This window comes from Dryobates pubescens, chromosome 20, assembly GCF_014839835.1.
Source record: "Dryobates pubescens isolate bDryPub1 chromosome 20, bDryPub1.pri, whole genome shotgun sequence".
Taxonomy (NCBI): domain Eukaryota; kingdom Metazoa; phylum Chordata; class Aves; order Piciformes; family Picidae; genus Dryobates; species Dryobates pubescens.
In genome coordinates, this window is record NC_071631.1 from 14120942 (window position 1) to 14142972 (window position 22031).

Genomic DNA, 22031 nt, shown 5'->3' on the forward strand with positions numbered 1-22031 from the left:
TTTGCAGCTTCTAGGCTTTCTGTCCCTTCCAGACTGTGTTCTAGCACTGGGATGCTGCTCAAGGGTTCAGAGTTTCAGAGAAGGTCATATTGCCTTAGAAATTTCTTGTCTCAAGCATTTAAAAAAAAAAAATAAAATCACAATTGATTCAACATTTCTGAGTTCCAGCAGTAAGGTTCTGAAAGGACAAATGTTCCTGTCTTTGAGTCTGTGTGGGGAAGCTGTGGCCTCAGCTGTGGCCCAGGTCACCCACACACCCTGGGTACAGCATGGTCATTATCCCCATGATTAGGGACACGTTCAGAACAATGTCCTAAGTGCTGAAAACCTGGAGCCTGATCTCATCCCAGGGAAATCCAAATCTGTGGCCTGGGCCACAAGGCCATGTGCTACCCAAGGTGTGCAGACAGCACCGAGAGAGAAGCAGAAGGATGCTGGCATGGGGCATGGCAAGGTTGGCAGTGTTGTGGTTTCGCTGTTTTGCAATGCTCTGAGCTGCTGACAGTGTCAGGGAAGGAAGGAAACAGAGCTTGCTGCATCTTCTCAGCCTTGCCTGCGCCTTCCTGCGGCGTTTCCCTCGCAGCCTGGCTCGGGTGAGCCCTCTGCCGGCTTTTCCTCCCGGCTGCTGAGCTCCAACAGCTCCTGGCTTTGCAAACACTCCTCCTGGGCTGGCAGGCTTTTCTTTAACTCCTCTGGCACCAGTCTGGAAGCCTCATACACATGTGACACTCATAATTAATAAAACAGACCTTTCATTGTTTGGGATTTGAGACTTGAAAGGCTTTTGTCCAGTGTGTCCATTTTTAATCCCAATTTATTCTTCCCCGTAGAGCCTCTTTGCATGATATCTGCAGGACCTTACAGAGTGCTTGAGTCAGAGATTTTTCATAGAATACTTGGGAAAAGTCTCATCAGAAAGTACTTTCTTATCTCCTTGTTCATCCCAGGGGCTTTGGGGGGCAGCAGATGCTGTTTCAAAAGTCACTACAAGCACAAGAACAGCTTCCTTGTTTCTTAAAGTTGGTTGGGTTTCGTTTTTTTTTCTGCTGGCTGCTTCCCATCTGAGCCAGAATTGGAGAGTGAACAAAGTTTGTGCTGCTGGCAGATTGTCTCAGCTCTTTTTCCCCTCCCTACCCTCCGGTCACCTCCTCCTCCCTGCAAAGAGGAGCAAATGTTTCTGGTTATTTCCCTCTGTGCTGGGGAGCAGTTGTAAAGAGAGCTCTGCTTTTCCCCCTGCTTGTTTCGGAAGCTGAAGCAATGCATTGCATTATCTTGCCATTAGATATCACCAGAAGTGGAAAAATGTGACTGTGGAAGAATCAGGATGTGGAAGAATTTCATACAGACTCGGATCAGACGAGATCAGGGGCTCAGGAAACTGCTTGCCAAATATCCATATGACCAGGAGCCACAAGCCCTGTGTGCCTCTTGGAGCATCCTCTGAGAAGGTGGTTGGTGGGAGCCAAGAGACACGTACTGCTGTGTGCAGAGTAGGGACAGGGAGGGAGAAGGGAGGTGGATGAGTTACACAAGTCAGTCATTTTAAGTCAACAGCTCTCGGGGTAGAACATAAGCAAAGAAAAACTTAGCCCTTGTTTTTTTGATTGTTTTCCTCTTTGCTTCTCAGTTGGGGAGGCTGCCAGGGCTCCCATGCAGCAGTCGATGCTTTCCTCCCATTTACCCAGTTCCTCAGGCTAGGAGCTATGGGAGTGTCCCATCACCACTGTACACATTCTTGCTTCTCTCTTCAGAACAGCCTGGCTTTTCGTCTGCACAGTGCACTCATTGCTCCTGCCCTCTTGGGGTTTGTGCCCTGGTTAACTGTGGGGGGGTCCTGCTCTGCTCCTGGTGCATGGTTCCTGCAGGGAGGTATCTTGTGTGGGAAATGCCTGTGTTGACAGGGGCTTTGTCACAGGCTGCATTTCTGTAGGAAAGGAGGGCTACTGGAAATAAAAGTGTTCCGTTCTGTCCCCTTTCTCCCTTGTCACCGTTGTTTGCTGTCTGTGAGGAGACATTTGCTTTGTGGTCTGAAGGGCAGTAATTCAGGACAAGTGTACTCAATACCCAGCTTTGGCTTGGTGCCCCTTTGCTAAATTACTCAGCTTCCATTTCCCCCACCAGTAAAGTGAAACTAAAAAGCCTTTTGTTACATCCCGGCGACCAAATAGCATCTGACACCTATATAATGTCTTTCAACCCATGCTTCTGGAGTTATTTTAACTGACCATGACATCAGATCTATACCAATCAGCTGCAGAAGCACTTAGTGCTCTGTAAGTGGGGTTGTTGGGGGGTGGTTTGGACCATGCCAGAGCAATTCCTGGTGAGCAGAAGCATTCCCTAGCAATGGGTTGTGGGGCTGCTAAAGCCTTTTCACTTCAGTAACAAACTACAGCTGCTCTTCTCTGATGAGCACTCTATCAAAATGTTGAAGAGGACAAATAAATGCCAGCATTGTTTCCTCCACTAACTTCAGGTTCAGATGTTGGTTGGTGCCAGTCAGAATTTGGTCTGAGATGCTTTGGTGATGGAATTGCATGTGTGGAGCTTGGGGCAACATCTGCCAAAGGCCAGAGCTCTGAGAAGAGTCCCGCAGGTGATGGAACAGATGCCAGCTCACACTTCCACAGCACTTGCCTTAAAGGTCAAGCAGAAGTGATGTGACCAATGTGGTCCTGGATATCATTGTGAGAAGGAAACATCTTTGCTAAGAAGGTGATCATTTTAGCAACCAGTAATACCAACAATGAAACATTTCCACAAAGGAGCTACACAGTGGTGCCACTCTCGTGTTCTTCGGCAGATGTGCATGCACAGAACTATGAGAGAGGGCCTAGGCAAAGCACACAGCACAAAGAAAAACTCCTTTGGCGTCGCAGTTGATGCAATTTTTACAGATGTGTTGCACATCCTGTTGTTAAGCCTCTTCCCAGGGAGCTAATCAGTAAATTGCCATCTCAAGAGGGAGCGGAGGCGCAGCGTTACGGAGGGTGGCCGCAGCTGCGGGAGCGGGTGGTAACAGTGCAGAGGGTTGCATCATGTTGTTTTGGCAGCTCACCTGAAAGGCTTAGGGCTGTTCAGGCCTCTGCAGAATAAACAGGAGGCAAAATTATAGGGGAAATGAGCTGAAATTAGTGTGAACTGGCAGGAGCTTCAGAGTCATCAAGAGGTTGGGAATTCATCACTGTGTAACAGAAGTGATTATAGTCTTAGAACCAGGGGGAATTGGGCACAGACTTCCAAATCTCCTGTAACTTCTTGCAGCATCTTGTGTCATGCTAGCCCACTTTTGATGATGTCAGGCATGAGGATGAGTGCACAGGGTGCCTCACTGCTTCTGGTTCAGGCTCCAGTTCCCTGGAACCTTGCCTGAACCAGTGTGATTTATGATGTAAGAGACTGAAACAGCTCCATTAGCACCCAAACCAATGCCCAAGAAGAAAAACAAACCCAGGAACATCACCAAATCCTCCTTCCATCAGAAGGACAGTCCTTTTTCTCTTCTCTTTGAACCGTGGTGTGGGCGACTTCATCTAAGGCTGGACTTAGAGGCAGTTAGTGCAGAGCTGGGTGCTGGGAAGAGGAGCCAGCCTTTGCTGTCTGCCATCAGCAATGCTGTGTGATCAGTTGTAAGTTGTCACCAGCTGCAACACTGAGAAGGTTGGACAGATCCAAGAGCCTGCAGAGGCACATGGCTGGATCCTGCTTTAGATAAATATTTGAGCAGTGAGAACATTAATTACAGCAGGTTTGATTTTTCCCTCTATCGGTTCCCTGCCAGGTGGCTGTGGAAGAAAACGGTGACAGCTAACTCAAGAGCAGGGATTGCAGCTAGCGGGATGGCAAAGCTCTTTACTGGGGGCTTTGAGGGGTGGATAAAAGGGTGGTGATGGGAGCAGGGGATGATGCTCTGGGGAGAGACCCCCTCGGTGGGGGAATGAAGAAGAACCACTTCACCCTCCGGATTTATGATTCGGTGCCCACGGAAAGGGGCCTCGGGACCAGGCTGGGGTTGTGGCCGTGGTCTTAGCCGTGACCGTGACCGTGACGGTGGGCTCGGGGCCGAGCCGGGCGGTAGGCGCGGCGTGGCCGCCAGGGGGCGGGCTCGGCCCAGCGGCTCTCCCGGTGCCCGGCCCGGCCCTGCCTCCCCCAACCCCGGCACTCCCCGCTCGGCCCTGCCGCCTCCAGCCCCGGCATCCCCGGCCCGGCCTCTTTCGGTCTTGCCGTCTCCCAGGCTCGGTATACCCAGCCCTGCCCTGCCCCCCCCCCCCCCCCGACACCGGCCCGGTACTCCCGGCCCTACTACTGTCCCCCGGCCCGGCATCCCCAGCCGAGCGGCCGTTCGCTCCCCGGCTGCTAACGCTCAGCACCCGGCTGCCCCCCAGCCCCGTTCCGCCCCAGCAGAACCGCTTCAGGGAGCGCTTGGCCCGCGGAACTGCGCTTGCAGCCCTCTCCGTGCACCCGGGCTGAGGGGCTGGGATCCGGTCCCGGTGTCCTTCACTCGTAGAATTGCGATAAAAGGGATTTATTGACAGAAAATGACCGCGTGGGCTTGTCCGGGGGCACTTCCCGGGTGGGCAGTAGGGCAGGGAGGGGGTCTGGCCATTGCAGCTTCAGCAGCGGGGGTTTGCTGCGGGAGGCATGGCAATAAAGAGCCTTTTCCCAGGGCTGTCTCACATTTCTTCTGTTATTTATATGATCGTAACGCCCAGAAACCCGAATTGAGAGTGGAGATAAATGGTGCTGGCAGGTATCCACAGCTTTGTGAGGGAAGAATTGTGTTAACTGGATCAAAATAAAGAGCATGGCCCCTCGAAGAAGTGCAACAGTATATGCAAATAAATCTGCATAGCCTCTGTCTTCTTGGCTCGGTCCTCACAATTATAACAGCATTAAGCATTTACAATAACTCTGAAACATGCTGTTAGCCAGCTCTCCTTTTTTCCTCTCCCTTTTCTGCTCCTTGAAGAAAGCTCTTCCCTGGGGAAATCCTCATTGTATTGTGGAAATGGGGAAATTCTCTCTGGGTGGTGTTGGCTCTGCTAATACTGGGTCAGCAGCAGCGCAGAGTCCGGGGAGTTGGTTAACTTCGTCTGTCAGTAAAAAGTCCCCCTGAAATTCCCAGTTCATTGCTTACAGCCAAGAATATAAGAACAAAGGTAATCTTCAGGGCTTTCAAGGGACCAGGGTTTTGAAGGCTTGATTGTAATTAGCATAATTAGTGTGGAATTTTATTTTTGCATGGGTAGAACTGAAAGGGGGGAAAAAAGAGGGGGGGGGGGGGGGGGAACCGACGCAATAATCCACTGATTTTTAAATATAAAATAAACACTGGTAAGAAAGGTCCCCTTTTCCAGTCTGGAATAGGCTGAAAAGCAAACATTCTTTTTCAGGCTTTGCTGAGAAATCACTTTTTCCATCTAAGGAATTATTTTTTTTAAGTGTTGCATTTCGATTGATTTATTAATGAGCTAAAAGCCCAGGCAGGAGGTGCCCCTTCTCTGTATGGATTGTAAAAATCTGCCACTCAGCTTTTGGAATATTTTTCCTTCCTTCAAATGAAGGCAACATTTGCATCATTGAGCAGCATAGGCTCGGCTCTAAATGATTTGTTGTGTTTGGCTTCTTGGGAGCTATGTGTATTTTATTCATAAGCATCAAACTGCTAATTCTGCTCCTGCTACCTCACTGCAACAAGAAGTCACAGAGAGAAACCTTGCTTGGGTTTTACCAAAGGAGCCTACACCTGCCCGAAAGCCTCAGCCATGAAAAAACAGCTTGCTTGTCTTTCAACCAAAGGTCTGTGTGTATCATGTTCCAGACTTTGGGTGCAAGAGATTACAACAGACATTAATTCATTACAAACATCTGATTATTCTTTCCCCCTTCACATTTACAGTCAAAATAATTAACTCAAGAATTCCAGGTTCGTTTTGTTTTTCCTCCTGGATTAATTCACAACAGTTAGGGGGAAAACCCTTTGGAGGTGAGCAGGGTTTGTTTTCTAATGCTCCCTCTAAAAATCTCATGGCTTCCCTTCAACCCATGAGGACTCGGAGGAATAAGGAGGAGCAACAAAGCTCCCAGTGTAGCAAGGCTTCTCAGCTGCCACCCTCCTCAGCAAGCCCTGCAGGTGGGCAGCACCCAGCACCAGCAGAAGTAGTTCATGACCATGGGTCATCCCAAGGTGCAGGCACCCAGCACCATGGCAGAGGTACTTCATCAAAGCAGGCTGGCTCTTGGCTGCCAAATTTGGGTTGCTGAGCTGGTGGCAGAAGCAAGTGAATCAGTGGCAGAGGTGATGAACCAGCGGCAGAGGTGGGCTCTCTGTGTCCTACCTGCCCTGGGTGGAATTGTGTGCCCTGGGAAGGCAGGCAGGGTGCGGTAGAAGTGGATTGCAGAAGCCCCATAAAGCACAACAAATTGTTTTGATCTTTATTTCTCAAGGACAAACCAATTATGCCTATCAGAAGGCAAAGCTGCATAATGGGGTTTCCCTGAGTCCCTCCTTTCCTTGTGTGAAAATGTTTTATTTGTCAGACTGATGCTCCCAGAGTTGATGTTAATCCAGAGCCCCATGCCTGATCATGAACTTGCTGTTACAGTCCAAGGTCAGAGGGGTGGATGTAGAAGTTGCTGCCCTCCTGCAGCCCATGCTGGTGGGGTGTAGATGGCTGGGAACCACCAACCACCTTCTGCTCTTCTACTGCAGGGGGTGGGGGAGGGAGGGACGCCGACTCTTTGAAGATGTAAACAGCTCGTTCTTTGGATATTGTTAATACCATTAACAATATGGGGAGTGACTAACAATGCCAGGCTGACTTTTAGAAGCTCTGTTGAATCTGCTTCCCGGTGCTGGGCGTGAAAGGATACAATTATTTTTTATAACCTTTTATTTTCCCTTTACGGCAAGCTAAGCAAAGCAAGTTTGTCAGAGGCAGAGTGCTCCTAATTTGGTCTCCAGTGACCTCTGCAGCCGTGATTGGCAGTCCAGTGTCGGGAAGGAACTTGTGCCTGTGAGATAGAAATGAGCAGAACAAATGCCGTAGGACAGCTTGGGTTCCCTGGAGGACTCAGGCTAAAAAAGGTGAAAGAAGTGCAATTACAGGAGGTTTTCAGCACAGAAAGTTAATTAGCTACTAAATAGCATTTAGTGCAGTTCAACGTGAGGAAATTTATGTTTTGAAAGCAAACAGATCAATGGCAAGCCGGTGGAACAAGCTTTTGGAAAGTCCATGCTGGCATTCCTGTACTTTGCACTGTAATGTCCTGGGCAGTTTTTCCCAGCAACCAGGAGGAATTATTGGGTTTGTTTCCACACGTTTGCAGATGCATAGATACACTTCCAGGCGAGGGTGTTGGGGCATTTCATTTCAGAAATCCTGCTTAGGTTTCCCTCCAAGCCGCCTGACACCTTTGTCCCCACTCACCAAGGTCACTGTCAGTCGTTTCCGCTTGGGCTCTCTTGAGGCAGAGGAACGTCAAGGTTCCAAATACTTTCAGCCAAAGGGTGAATTTAACACAATTCTTAACCTAGTTACTCCTCTGCGTTGATCAGGTGTGAGGAGCCGGTGCCACTGCAACATTTCACCATCAGCGTCTGGCTCTGCATGGCCTTGCTCCTCTGCAGGGGTCCTGCCGCTCCTGCCCTGCCACATGACACAGAACCAGCAGAAATATTTTAACAAGTCTCTTTTATATTTTTTTTTTTCCACCCCAAACTGCCAATCTGTTTTCTTTTGCACATCTTCTACAGGCTGCTGAAGTCAGCACAGTCCACAACTCGTTATGTATGTAGAGTGGCAAGGACATCTCTTTTAATCAGAACAATAGATTTGGGTTCCAGCTGCCTGGTATTACCTCACTTTGTGCAGTCACTAAATTTTTAGGTGTTTCAGGATAGCTTTGAACTGTTATTGATGGGTTGTTTGTTTGAAGCTGTCTTAGACATTTTAGGCAGTTGATGCTGCCCTGAGCTGTTTCACCTTGCTGGAAAGAAGAGGAACCTAAAAGGTCAATGCCTGTGGGGAATAATGGAGAAAGAGAGAAATGCTAACCCCTGGGGAGGAAAAGGGGCATGTAATTCCCATTACATGGATGCTCATACATTATGATGATACTTATTGTCTATAAATGATGTTTCAGCAGCCAGCCTGCAGGAATAGCTCTCAAGCTGTAGGGAGAGCTGTCATTAGCCAAGGAGTGATTCAGTGCAGTGGTGATGGAGAGCCAACCAAGGAGGGTTTGGCTCCAGCAAGAGGCTCTCTGGGAACCGGGTGGTGCATGCTGACAGCTCAGTGAACTGCCACACCATGGCTGTAATCTTCAGCCCCTTTCCCTCTTATAATTACATTTGTCACATCATGTTGTAAAATGAGTTATTAGATCTTCACTGCTGAAAGAGGCTTCCCATGTGATTGGTGCAGGTCTCTGCCCTGGTTCCGTAACAGAAATAATCCTTGGGTTGATCTCTCTTTATGCTGTAGGTGTGTACCAACAGTAGGTTATGTTCCATGGCTACATCACTGCACGTCCAAGGTCTTGTTTGCAGGGTATCTGTCCCTGTGTGAGAGAGTTCCCATGTGGAGGGAGGAGGATGTGGCTGCCTTATGCAGTCCCTTGCTTTCTTAGGGGCTGCAAAAACTCCAGGAATGCAGATATGGTCGATTGCTGGAGTTGATTGTTGAGTGGAGAACATCTATCACTCCTGTTCCTGCTCACCAGCAGGAATGAGATGTATTTTGAGACAAAGGAGTAAGGGGACTTCAGTAAGGGGGAAAGGCTTAAGTGGAACCATGAATATGTCCATGGATTTCCTACCTCAGGTTTTGCTAATCCTCCTTATTTCCCGCCCCCCTGTCCCTTTTATTCCCGTGGACCATTGCACTTGTTCTCTTGTTTTGCTGAGCAGTGCTGTGTACTAGCTGGCTCTCTGTTTTTCCTGGATCTCACAACCCAAAGTCTCTCTGGAATGTTCCTCCAGCTATTTGCCTTGCAGGGCTTCAGCTCTCTGTTTTCGTAGGGCGCTCTGGTATAAATTCCTCATCTAACAGATAGAAGAGTCTGACAAGTAATAAATTCTTCCCTTGCATCTTGTGCATCTCATGGCCCCCAAATCCACAAAATCAGCACTGACCACACTGCTGCTCATTATTTATGTGGAGAATGGTCTCAGTATTAAAATTATTTTTTAAAACAGTCCAACAGATTAGAATCTTTTCAATAGTTGTTGGTTTTTTTTCTTTCAATCACTGTGTACAGGAAAAAGTAATTTTAAACACAGAGAGCTGGGTTGTTTTTTTCTTGAATTCCACAGTGACTAAGTATGCCCCAATGTACAAGGTGGGACTCCCTCTGCATCTGCACTGTAGATGAATGTAAGTGTTCACAGCCCTCTCTGAAGGGCTTGAGGTGCACAGATGTCTCTTTCAGATTTCATCTTCCACATCAATGAAATCATTGGAATTTCCCTGGCTGCACACTCTGAGGCACTGTGCTTGCACTCAGTGGCTTTTTTGCTGTGCAGGAAGGGTCAATCCAATTCCACATGTTGCATCAGATTGCGTCCTCCTGTGTTGGATGTGTGCGCAGGCTTGCGACTAAGGGCTAAAAGAGAGCTGTAAACATTTCTCTTGAAGAAGTGTTTCCAGAAAGTATAACATTGCCAGCACCTTTGTGACTGAGCTCTCCAGACTCTGAGTTTTCAGGTAGCTTCTGCTGTATCTGGCGCAGATTTTGGTTATGGAGCAGAAGGAGCTGCAGCTGGCACTTGGTGCTGAGGAGCTACACGATTCCCAGGATGGCTGTGAGCTCACCTGACTCTACTGGAAACTGTCCTTGCAGTTGTCTGTCTGCCACTGGTCATTTGAGATGATATTCTTGAGGAATGGACACACTGGCCTGTGACAAGCTAACTGCAGGCCAGTGATCCTCTCAGCCAGCCCATCTTCCAGCCCTTTGTCATACTGACCAGTTCCTCTTTGCAAGAGTTTTAGAAAGTTGGTTGCCTCTGCTTAGTCTTTGAGCTGGTTTGAGTCATCTCTTCCAGGAAAATCCTGTGCAACCAGCTGTGGCTGTTATGAAGTGTTGCTCCACAAATACCAGCTGCTTACAGCAAGCAGTCCAGCACAAGTGTCTCCTACCAGGACTCCTCATACTTTTGCATTAATATGAATCACAGAATATCCTTGGTTGGAAGAGACCTTCAAGATCATCTAGCCCAACCTTTGATCCAGATACTGAATGTTTTAGAAGCTGTTATATTTTGCAGCTGTATCAGAAAGTAAGGCTTCATATCCACATGGAAAAATTCCCAAGGTGCAGATAATGGTGTAGATGATCATAGAATCATAGAATGGTCTGGGTTGGAAGGGACCTCTGAAGGTCATCCAGTTCAACTCCTTCTGCAGTCAGCAGGGACATCCTCAACTAGATCAGGTTGCCAGGGGCCCTGTCAAGCATCACCTTGAATATATCCAGGGATGGGGTCCCAACCACCTCCCTGGGCAGCCTGTTCCAGTGCTCCACCACCACCATAGTAAAGAATCTCTTCCTAACATCCAATCTAAATCTGCTCTTCTCTAGTTTGAAGCCATTGCTCACTGCAGGCCTTTGTAAAGTCTCTCTCTGTCCTTCTTGCAGGCCCCCTTCAGGTACTGGAAGGCTGCTATTAGGTCTCCCTGGAGCCTATTCTTCTCCAGGCTGAACAGCCCCAGCTCCCTCAGCCTGTTCTCATAGCAGAGGTGCTCCAACCCCCTCATCATTTTTGTGGCCCTCCTCTGGACCTGCTCCCTCATGTCCATGTCCTTTCTATGTTGAGGGCTCCAGACCTCGACATAGGGCTCCAGACCTGGACATGGCACTCCAGGTGAGGCCTCACCAACAGTGCTTGGGACTGGAAGTATTCCTGGCTACTGGAATTATCCCAGTAGACTGGATGCTTAACCTAGAAAAACTGCTGTCATTCCTCTTTGAGTGGGTTTGGGTATGCTGAGTGATCCCTGCTCCCATGGTGACACTGCCATTCCGCTTTTAAGACCTCAACCTCCAAAGGGCTTGAATGGAAGTTTTGCTTTGATGCTTTCTCTCTGGAAAACAGAGCAGCAGAACTTCACGAGCAGGGGAGTGAGGCCACTCTTGGCTGCAAGTAAACCAGGCTTGGTCTCATCTACATAATGCTGCAGAAGTAGAGAAGGGGACTCAGGGATTTATTCCCCATGCGTGTGGGCGCGGAGGTTTTGGGTCGCACCTCTGAACTGGGCAGCTCACAGGGGACTCGCATCAACATTTCACCCACAACTAACTGGGATGTCCGGAGACCTGTCCATTGGAATGCAATGACCTGAACCATGGGTTAGATGCTGCAAATAAGGCTCTTCCCCATGGAAGAGGCACTGTAGGCAGGCTTGGAAAGCATACTGATGTGGTGTGCTGCAGATGCATGCTGAGTGTGTGATTTTCAGCGTTCAGTGCCTACATTGTTAGATAAGCGGATTAGAAAACATTGCATAAAGTGGCATTGCAGGGGGCTGGCTTTATACCTGCTACTGCCCTTGTTCTGCAAACCCTGATTTCACAGCAGAACCCATTCAGAGCTTGTGCTGAGATTGTTCACATCTATTGGCCTTTTTAAGAATCAAGGGGTCACAGTTGCAGATTCACTTCACTCTCAAAGCAGTGATATTTTTCTTCTGGGCTCAGGGCTGGTGGTGGGCATCTGGGGACTTTCAGCTTGAAGTTTGCTCTTAGAGATAAATATCTGGGGCATGGCAAGCTCCTTGCATATTGGAAGTTGGTTGGGTTCACTCTCTGCTTTAGGTGGGTATAGAGAGCTCATGTGTGATTTCCTGCTCCTTAACTCACCAAAATCTCAAGCTTACGAATGGAAACCATTTGGTTGAAGTTCATACACATGAATCCAGGTCCACTTGCAAAGGCTCAGTGAGAAACTCGAGTTCAGGGGAAATATCTGTGGATGTTATTGGTCACTAAAGGAATTTGTCAGATGAGATCCTTGGTCAGTGATGCTGCCAAAATGTGCTCACTCCTCCTGTCCCTCGCTGGGGATGGAGCAGCTGCATGAGGAGGTCACTTGAGCTGTGGAACAAGTCTCTTCCCTGGGAAGTTATTCCCTGAGTGCTGCTGAAGCAGGCTGTGGAGCACTGGTAGTTCTGCAATCATGGTTTTTCAGTGGCCTGAGGTTTACCATCCAAAGGGTTCATCAGTCCCAAGGCATAATGGTTTGAAGGGCTCTGTGCTGTGGGCTGGAGAGCCAGCAAGTGCCTGCTGTACTGCTGGGATCCCCAAACCGGTCCTTGTGCTGCACCAAAGGATCTGGGGACATTCTGGCCTGTTCCCTTACTGGGCTTCTGAATTTTGTCTTGTCAAAAGTCAGTGTTCTGAGGAACAGTTTTAGCTCTCCCCAGTCCTGTGTGGAATTCAGGAACAGACCAACACCAGGATCATTTGGGGGGATTAAATAAAAATTAGGGAATTAAATTAAGATTATTTAATCTCTTATGTGGGCTGTCAGCTATTGACTCCTCAGCCCTGCAGGGAATTCCAGTTTTAGAGCTCTGACAAAAGGTTTTAGTGTGGAGTGTCTGTGTAGTGCCTGCAACTGCAGCCTTTGGCTAATGTCCTGGGGGGGACTTTCTTCCTCTTGTCTACAGGGACACCTGTGACAATCGCATGAACTGCTCCACCAGCTCTGCCTCCAGCCTTGACACCAGTGCCCAGTTCCAGGAGAATAATGGGCAAACACAGGGCACCAGATGGGATGAGCAGCAGAAGGTCTTTGCCCTGGAGCAGGTCTGTGGTGTCTTCAGAGTGGACCTGGGACAAATGCGATCCCTTCGCCTCTTCTTCAGGTAAGGTCTTACTGTGTGTGCTAGGAGTGTGTGTTCTGGATCAGTGCACACTGGGCTCTGGAGACAGATGGCTTCTACAGTCCCCCTTGGAATTCTTTCCCTAATGGTTGTCTCCAGGAAAGCAAGTGTCAGCCTCCCCCCGAAGAGCCTAGGATTTTCTTGCCTAGAAAAGTAAAGGCTGCTCTTAGCTTTCTTACCAAGAATGTCTCAAATAACCTGGAAGTGTGGAAGACATCTCTTCATCTATGGAATCACAGAATCATTAAGGATGGAAAAGACCTTTAAAAACATTGAGTCCAACCATAACCCAACTACCACTATACTATATCCTGAAGTGCCACATCTACTTTTTCCTATTTTTATCTGTTATTCTTTCTACAGCTTCTTAACACCTCTGTGGTACCTTCTCCCTTCCCTGCTCCTCATCTGATCTTTCCACTTCCTACTCAACCCTTCTTTGTCTTGATGGTTGTGCCATTGTTTTGTCCCACAGTGATGAGGCATGTACCTGTGGCCAGCTGGTTGTTGCAAGCAGAGAGAGCCAGTACAAGATCTTCCATTTTCACCATGGTGGCCTGGATAAACTGTCTGAGGTGTTTCAGCAGTGGAAGTACTGTACGGAGACCCATCTCAAGGACCAGGTACCTGAGCAAGGTTCATGGGCAGAGAGGGTTTTCCCAGTAGATATTTCATATGTAGGTTTTTAGCCAGGGGAGTGTGATGGAGAAATGAATCATAGAATTATAGAATCACAGAATCATAGAAAGGTCTGGGTCAGAAGGGACCTCCAGAGGTCATCTAGTCCAAACCCCCTGCTGTAAGCAGGGGCATCCTCAACAAGATCAGGTTACCCTGAGCCCTGCTGAGCCTAACCTTGAATATCTCCAGGGACTGGGCATCAGCCACCCATCCCAGTGCTCCACCGCCCTCATGGTAAAGAAGCTCTGAGCTCATGTCACCAAGTCAGGCAGGAAGCTACGACGTGTTTGCCGTTGTTTAGGATGCAAGTCAGCCCTGAGGTCTCACTTGTACTTGCTTATCCCCATCCATTCCCGGTCTGCCCGTGGACTGTGGGGGAAGGTAATCCAGCAGAGTTGCTCAGGTGGCTGTTCTGTTAGCCCTGACAGGTCAGCAATGTGCTTCAGGCGTGGAAGGTGGCTGGGAAGTCTGCAGTGGTAGGTCTGAAATTCTGTCAGAGCCTTTCATCCATTTTGTGAAGCGCAGCACACCGCTCCGGAAAATGTTTTGACAAGGCACCGTGCCATATTTTGTTCAATCTACATACAAATGTGATAAGAGCTCTTTAATTATCTGTTTAAGATACTGTATGTGCTTATTAGAAACAGTGATTTTTAAATTTCCATCCTTCCCACAGAGCCCCCTGCTGCTTTTCTTATTATGGTCGCCTGGGCTCACTTTTTGCATTGAACAACCTTTGATTTTTAAATTAAATGTCAGCTGCAGTCTTGCACTGGGATCAGGAGTGCCCTTAGAGAGCCTGGCAGTGCACTTCCCCTCTTGCCTAACAGCAATCCCTTTGTATATGGCCAATCATATGTAATTTATTGCAGGCATTCCTGGCAGGGCGAAGTTTTGCTGTAAGCAGCATTAATTCAGTTTCAGGTCAGGGATAAGATTGGGGGAGGAATGGAAACGATTATTTATTTATTTGTTCGTTCATTCATTCATTCCAAGGTGAATCTGTTTGGTGGCACTCAAGATTTTTAATTATTCTTACCACTTCTGCTGTGGCAATGGTCGGGATTTGGGGGCGGGGGGAGGGTGGGAAACTCCAACCCTCCCCAAGTGCAACAACCTCAGTTCTTAGTCCTACATCAACCAGGCAAAAAAAAAGGTTTTCCTGCTCTGAAAAGCAGAGAGTTTCTGCTGCTGTCCCTGGCTCCTGCCTCCAGATCTTGGGTTTGTTTCCCCTGGTTCAGCAGCTGACTGATGAGAGGATGTGTATGCAGTTCTCCATCCGCCGCCCCAAGCTGCCCTCCTCAGAAACCCACCCCGAGGAGAACACCTACAAGCGTCTTGATGTGTCTGCCTGGCTCCATCACCTGAACGAGTCTGGACAGGTGGAAGAGGAGTACAAGCTGCAGAAGGTGAGAGGAGAGCTACTGATGTGGGTTTGATCCTTTCTCTCCTGCTGCAAAGTGTGAGTGCCCTGGTGGAAGCTGCGAGAGTTTGCTTTCCTGCTCGGGGCAAGAAGTGGGCTTCTGAATGTAGAAAGATGGACATAGCTTGGCTGGAGGTCTTGCTGGGGCTGCAGATGAGCCTAGTAGAGCATCTCCCCGACCCCGGAGCACAAGCTGTCCAGCTTCTGCTGCCAGCTGGAGTTAGTAAACCCAAGTGCCCGCTGCTCGACGTGTTCACAGAACGCGGTGTGAACAAATCAAAGAGAGAAAAACTGAGATTACTGCCTGGAAACGCGCAGGGGAGCACTGGGTCCAGGTCCTGAGAGAGAAGTTTGCAGTGAAACGCGGTGTCTCCAGGCCTGAGGATTAAGCCGTGACATGAGAACGACACGTTAATCATAGAGCCTCTCCAGGGGGGGTTATTGACATTGAAATGAGCCCGATTTGTGTCTCGTCTGGGAATAGAAGGCCAGCACTTTCCCTCTAAACATGTGCAAATTGCAGGAGCTTGAATCAAGGCGTCACTTGTCAGCAAGGAACTGCAAAGCCACCGGAGCACAGTAGCGGGCAAGTTTCTTGTTGGTGTTTTGGGGAACGTTCAAACTGTACCAGTCATAACTTTTGCTCCTTCTTCCAGGCCATTTTCTTTGGTGGGATTGATGTTTCCATCCGTGGGGAGGTGTGGCCCTTCTTGCTGCACTACTACAGCTATGAGTCCACCTCGGAAGAGAGAGAGGCACTGAGACTGCAGAAGAGGAAGGAATACTTCGAGATCCAGGAGAAAAGGTAAGGGACCAGCTTCATCCTCCCCTCCTCATCTCTCCTCATGCCTGACGTCACAGCAATACTGATGGTGATACATGGATACATGAAGTCTCTGCATCTTTTGCTGCAGGAGAAACCAATAGGAGTAGAGAAATGAGAGGGATGGTGAAGGAGGGATGGTGAAGGCAGAGCAGAGCCCCTGAGGGTCTGGAGATAGTAGCTTGTGCTCTTCACACAGGCTCATCAGTACCACATAGGGAAGCATATCTCACACAGCATGCTTGGTTTAGGACACTGGAGGTGAAAATGGGATCTTCTATTTCTTTATCAAGATATCTGGGTGTAAAAATAGGGAAAAAGAAGGGGTATCTAATTCAGGGAAGTTACTACTGCAAGAACTGCATGTTGTAAACTAATTGTGGGTGCATTCCAGCTGGAGAGGGACAGTATTGTTATCATTAATGAGGAGAAAATTGTAACAGAGAGGTGAGTTGTGGTGTGCCAGCCTCAAGGAGCAGTGGAGAGCAGAGTCCAACTGCTTCTAGAGCGGATTTTATCACAGACAACACATCATGTCCTCACATTTATAACCTGGGAGGCTCCTTCTAGTAATCCATGTGAACAGAAAATCTGCTGCTCTGGACACACCTGCTTGTCTGTTTTCCAGGTGATGACAAAACTCCACACAGGAGTAGTTTTTTTTTTTTTCCTCTGCTAACAAAAGCTGAAACAAGGCTTTTTGTTCCTTGTGGCAATCATCTCCCCCTCTTGGCAACACACTCCTCTTGCTGCTCAATCTGCAGGCTCTCAATGACTCCAGAGGAGCAGAAGGATTTCTGGCGTAAGGTGCAGTTCACGGTGGATAAAGACGTGGTGAGGACCGACCGCAGCAACCAGTTCTTCCGAGGGGAGGGCAACCCAAACGTGGAAACCATGAGGTGAAGGCTCTGATCTCAGTGTCCCAAACAACATGGTTCTGTAGAGAAATGTATAGAAAACTGAGTAAGCCCCCATGGGCCAGGCTGCTGGCTCACTGCCTTGAGAATGCTGAAGATGACCATGTGTATGGTGGCCAGTACCAAGTGATGCCAAAACAAGAACTTCTCCCCCAGTGCTTTCATTGCTTCTTTAGCCCTTGGCTTCTGGATATGACAACCCTGCTGCCATCCCCTGTCTTCCCTGCACATGGGCATGTGAAAGCTGGCTGTGGCTGTGGGAGGGTCGTGGGTGCTGCAGCAGAGTCGTGGGCAGTTCCTTGGTCTGTGATTCTCCTGGTGGACTTGAGGACGAGCACACCAGAGTCTGCTTCATGGCTGTGTGACTTACGGGGGTGTGATTATAGAGCAGTTGGATTTCATCTAACCATACAGCCTGGAGCCCCATGGATGTGTAAGCATCACCTTTCCCCTTCCTTTCTTGCCTCTTAAATATTTTTAAATTCTAACTGCTTGTTTGTTTCTGTTTTGGTCTCTGTGTATTGAAAACCTTCTCCTGGTGTTTATTTCACTGGGCTGATGTTTGCAGCAGGGTTTCTCTGTAGGTGTTAAAGCTCCTCACAATGGGCTCCTGTGTCTTTGTATCTGAGATGAACGGTGCTGCTTGTTCCCAGTGCACTGCTCCCAATGGGCTGTACTGTGGCTGGAGAACTGGAGCTGGAGAAGTTCTCTTCAAATCCATTGTCTTAGGCTGCCATGTGCTACTCAGAGTTCTTGTTCCCCATCCAGGAGCCTCTCTGGACAAATGCAAAATGGTTTGAATCCTGAATGGATTGGTGCAAAATATTGTAATCCTAAAAAGCATAAGGAAAATTCCAGCTAGGTGTAGTGTTAGTGAGTCTTTGTTGTGCTTCTAGATGTGGTTCTTCCAGGGAGAGCAATTCTGTGGGATGCAACATGCTTCACAGGTGCTCAGAAGTTCACAAACCTCTGGGTGCAATTGCAAGTTGATCTTTCAGATGGCAGGAGTGATCTGTTGCTCTTCTGCCCCTTTGGCTGACTCGGCCTGTGTGGTGGAAGTTTGGGTAGGAATCAAGAGGTGCTGGTCTCAGCTGTGACCTTCCCTTTCCTGTGTCTCACCTCTCCTTTTGCATCTCTTCTCCAGGAGGATCTTGCTGAACTATGCAGTATTTAACCCAACAATTGGATACTCCCAGGGGATGTCTGATCTGGTTGCTCCACTCCTGGCAGAGATCCTAGATGAGTCGGATACCTTCTGGTGCTTTGTAGGACTGATGCAGAACACAATCTTCATCAGCTCACCCCGGGATGAGGATATGGAGAAGCAGCTGGTGAGGATGAATGTTGAGCTCCCTTTAGCCCTGTCTTTAGCTTCTTCTCCTCAGTCAAATGAGAAGAATCCCATACATCAGTGACCTGGGCTGTTGGATTCCAACACACCAAATGACTCTCCAAAGCCACAAAAGGGATAAAATTGATCCTGAGTGACTGGGACACTCAGAGGCAGTTCTAGGCAATAAATTGTCCAAGTAAAGTTACCTAGCCTATGCTAAAGGGTGCTGACTCAAGGAACCTTTGATGATCAGATGAATTTAGCATGCTGCTTACTTTATCTTTGCACTTCTCTCAGGCAGTAAAGACTCATGGTTGGTTTTTGTCCTGATTCTGGAGTATGAATGAGGCAGAGTTGTTGACTGAACTGCAGCTCTTTTTGTGATGGTTTGGTTTGGGGTTTTTTTAAGGCCTTAACATTGTTAATAGATTTTTAAAATTATCTCCAAATTAAAAGCTTTCTGTGTCTGACAGAGTTTCTTAAAGTAAGGTGATCTTATTTAGAAATGGAAGCCATTTAGGTTTTAACAAAAGTGACAGTTATTTTCTGACCAAGATCCTGAAAAATCCATTCTAAACCTGAATAATCCTGGCCAGGGTCGTGATGGCACCAATTTAAACTTGTGGTGCAACCCCCATGGGAGGCTGCTGGTGAGGTACAGTCAGTTAATGCACAGATTTAGGCCCTGTGATGTGCCTCTATAGTTAGGCTTTCTAAGATCACCACCGTATTGATCATTTCTACTGCAGTGAAACACTGCCAGGGAGAGCTCTGTGCTTTCTTTCCTGTGGTTTTTAAGGCCCTAGCTGCTTTCCTCAGCCTGAATCTCTCCTCTCCTCTCCTCTCCTCTCCTCTCCTCTCCTCTCCTCTCCTCTCCTCTCCTCTCCTTTCTTTTCACAATGTAGCTGTCAGGGGATTTTCTTTTCACTCTCCATCCTTCCTTGTGAAATAGCTGCCATGGCCTGTGAGCTCTGGCCTGCAACGACAGACCCAAGCGTGCTGCTGGCTGTGCTGTAATAAACAGGCCGTAAAGCTGGAGGGTTTTGAGAGAGGAGAGAACTGTGGGCAGCTCTGCAGGAGCCCAGGCCTGGCACAAGGGGTGGGGGCTCCTGGGGACGGTGGGTGAGAGGGGCAGCAGGGGCAGGAGGCAGCAGCTCAGCTCAATGTCTTTGCAGCTGTACCTGCGGGAGCTGCTGCGGCTCATGCACCCACGCTTCCACCAGCACCTCTGTGCTCTGGGAGAGGATGGTCTGCAGATGCTCTTCTGCCACCGCTGGATCCTCCTCTGCTTCAAAAGGGAATTTCCAGAGGCTGAGGCTCTGCGCATGTGGGAAGCCTGCTGGGCACACTACCAGGTCAGAGCGCTGGCGATGGGCATGCAGGCACCGGGCAGCAGCGTGGCCTGTGCTGAGTCCTCACCATCTCAGCAAGCACTGCAGCATTTCCATAAAGGCTCTTCGTAGCAAAGCTTCCAAAGCAAGAGGTGTATACAGAGGGCCTGTTCCTCTCGGAGAGGTTTGTCTGGGCAGCAGAGGGAGGGAGGTTTGCTTCTCCTCCTCAAGGATGTCCAGGCTTCAAAAGGAGATTTTCCAGGAAGTGCTGAGCATCCACTTCTGAAGTTCAGCCTTCCCTCACAGAGCTGCAGAATGTCTTCTCCAAAACCACTAGTCTGCTTTGAAAGCTCTGGTGTAAACCTTGCTACTGCACTGTGGAGGGAAGAGTGCAGAATTCACCAATGAATCACAATCTGCATCACCAGGCAGAACGAGAAGGAGCACAAAATCTCACTAAGGATGTGCTCGTGGTGGGGGAGGAGGTGAAGTGAGACCTCTGCCTCCACCTGCTCTACTCCAGTCCCTGTTTTCTCATTGCAGACTGATTATTTCCACCTCTTCATCTGTGTGGCCATCGTGGTGATTTATGGGGATGATGTCATTGAACAACAGCTGGCCACTGACCAGATGCTGCTGCATTTTGGCAACCTGGCCATGCACATGAACGGAGAACTTGTGCTCAGGAAGGTAAATGCCCAGGTGCTGGTGTGGGCTGAGTCTTAAGCCCAAGAGATGAGATGAGTGTCGAGAAAATCAGGGACTGACGTTTCACCTTCCACATCTCCTGTATCCCCCTGCTTGTCTGGAGCCTGGGAGGGGAGGAGGATGCTGTCTGCCTGGAAACAAGTTTTACAGAAATCAGAGGTAGCTGTAGAGTGCTGAGGAGGTGGTGAGGGCTGGGATACGCCTTGCACATACCCAGGGACATGACAGACAGAGCTGTTCATGCCATGGTTCCAGATCCATCTGTGGCTGGGAGTGACTGCAAGCAGTGGGTTGTACTGCAGCCACCTTTACCCTTTGCTGGAGCTTTGGCTCTGCTGAGGTAGCCGAGCAGGACAGTTGGACGGAGGCCCTGGGCTAGCCCAGCTCTCCTGTCCCCTGGTGAGGAGTGCCTGACTTTTCTCTCTCTTCCCTCTAGGCGAGGAGCCTGCTCTATCAATTCCACCTCTTACCTCGCATCCCCTGCAGCCTGCACGACCTGTGCAAGCTGTGTGGGACAGGAATGTGGGACAGTGGCTTCATCCCTGCTGTGGAGTGTTCTGGCCATCACCCCGAGTCCGAGAGCTGCCCGTACGGGGGACTGGCGGAAGTGTCTTCTCCTAAGGCAGGAAGTGAAGGCAGGAGAGGCCTGAAAACAAGAGACGTCTTCACCTTCCGAAAATAGCTGCAGAGGAACAGGGTGTGACAGGCAGGAAGGATGTGCATAGGAAAAAGTGGAGGGATAGCTGGGCAAGACTCCTGACAAGAGTGGAGAATGGACAAGGAACGAACGCACTCAACAGGGAAAGCAAACTCCAGTGCTCTGGTGGTGGAGCTGGAACAAAACCACCGAACCAGGAACAGTGTTGGCGTGTGCTCGGGTTTGGGTTTGCTAGGAACATGCTTTTTTCTAGGTCTTAACAAGGACTTTTTAATTCTGCCTCTGGGACTGGACTGATTAGCAACCAGAACTTTGTTACTTGATGATGAGAAATGAGAACACTAAAGAGAGCTGAGTTCAACCAGCGGCATCTGGGGGTCAGGTGGACGGAGCAGAGCTGTGCCAAGAGCTCTGTCTGTGTCATTCCTCCATCCAGAGCATACCACATGCACGCACTCTCTGCTTCAACCAAAACCTGCACCTGAGTGGCTTCTCTCTAGAGCCATAAAAGACCATTTTAGTTATAATCTGCCAAAAAAATAACCCTGCAGACTGTTGGGATTGCAGGGAAGGTGTCTGCTTTGTTGGAGAGGAGGAACTGGTCTGTCTCTTGCCTTGTTTCCCACAGTACTGTCTGGCATGTTGGGTTTTTTCCCTACTGTACAAAGCATGTCCAGCCACAGGTCTTAATGCACCACTTCAGGGTCAGGATGTTTGACAAAGGTGACTTCTTCATGCCCTTACAGCAAAGCTGTGTCTTTATGCTGACAACTACAGGCTTTAGGCTTTATGGAAGTCTGTTGTTTCCAATGTATTTCCCATGGTGTTTCCTTTGACTCTTCTCAGCTACCTGACTATTTACTGTCCTGCCCTGTCTTTCTGTGGCCCATGCTCCAAGTGGGCTTCAGAATCTTCAGCTGGTGCCAGTAGTGCACCCTCTTCCCCAAAGTGAAAATGAAACTCAGCTTGTTGCAGTCATTTCTGCTGAGCTCTGTCTCTGCTAAAGGTTTCACTTGAAGTATTTTTGAAAGGACAACACAACTCTCCTCTTGTCTGCTACAGAATTTGCCAGCTGGAAGTGGAGCTGGGCCCTTGAGTACAGCTATGTTGCCAAATGTCCCTTACCAAACTGAGTAGCATCCAAAGGTGTGTCCTGAGCCAGTGTTTGTGCCAAACAGAGCCAGGGAAATAGTTGCCTTGTATGGATGAAAAAGGAGATGAGGTGAGAGTGGGCTGGGCCGTGTTGCTGCATCCCTCTGCACAGCCTATC

General features: G+C 48.9%; 1 protein-coding gene across 4 annotated transcripts in view; it reads left to right on the top strand.

Annotated features, from left to right (window-relative positions):
- TBC1D16 (TBC1 domain family member 16) overlaps nt 1–21472 on the top strand; it is a 32305-nt gene extending 10833 nt beyond the window's left edge. For 2 of the 4 annotated variants that reach the window (XM_054170797.1, XM_054170798.1), the window contains exons 4-12: nt 12672–12869; nt 13363–13510; nt 14810–14977; nt 15648–15796; nt 16579–16713; nt 17876–18062; nt 19240–19419; nt 19939–20085; nt 20540–21472. In XM_054170797.1, coding sequence (XP_054026772.1) covers nt 12672–12869; nt 13363–13510; nt 14810–14977; nt 15648–15796; nt 16579–16713; nt 17876–18062; nt 19240–19419; nt 19939–20085; nt 20540–20785 — 1558 coding nt within the window. In that variant the 3' untranslated portion in view covers nt 20786–21472. The remainder of the gene's footprint in view (nt 1–12671; nt 12870–13362; nt 13511–14809; nt 14978–15647; nt 15797–16578; nt 16714–17875; nt 18063–19239; nt 19420–19938; nt 20086–20539) is intronic. The other 2 variants (XM_054170799.1, XM_054170800.1) reach the window with 2 other exon arrangements.
- The last annotated feature ends 559 nt before the right edge of the window (nt 21473–22031 follow it).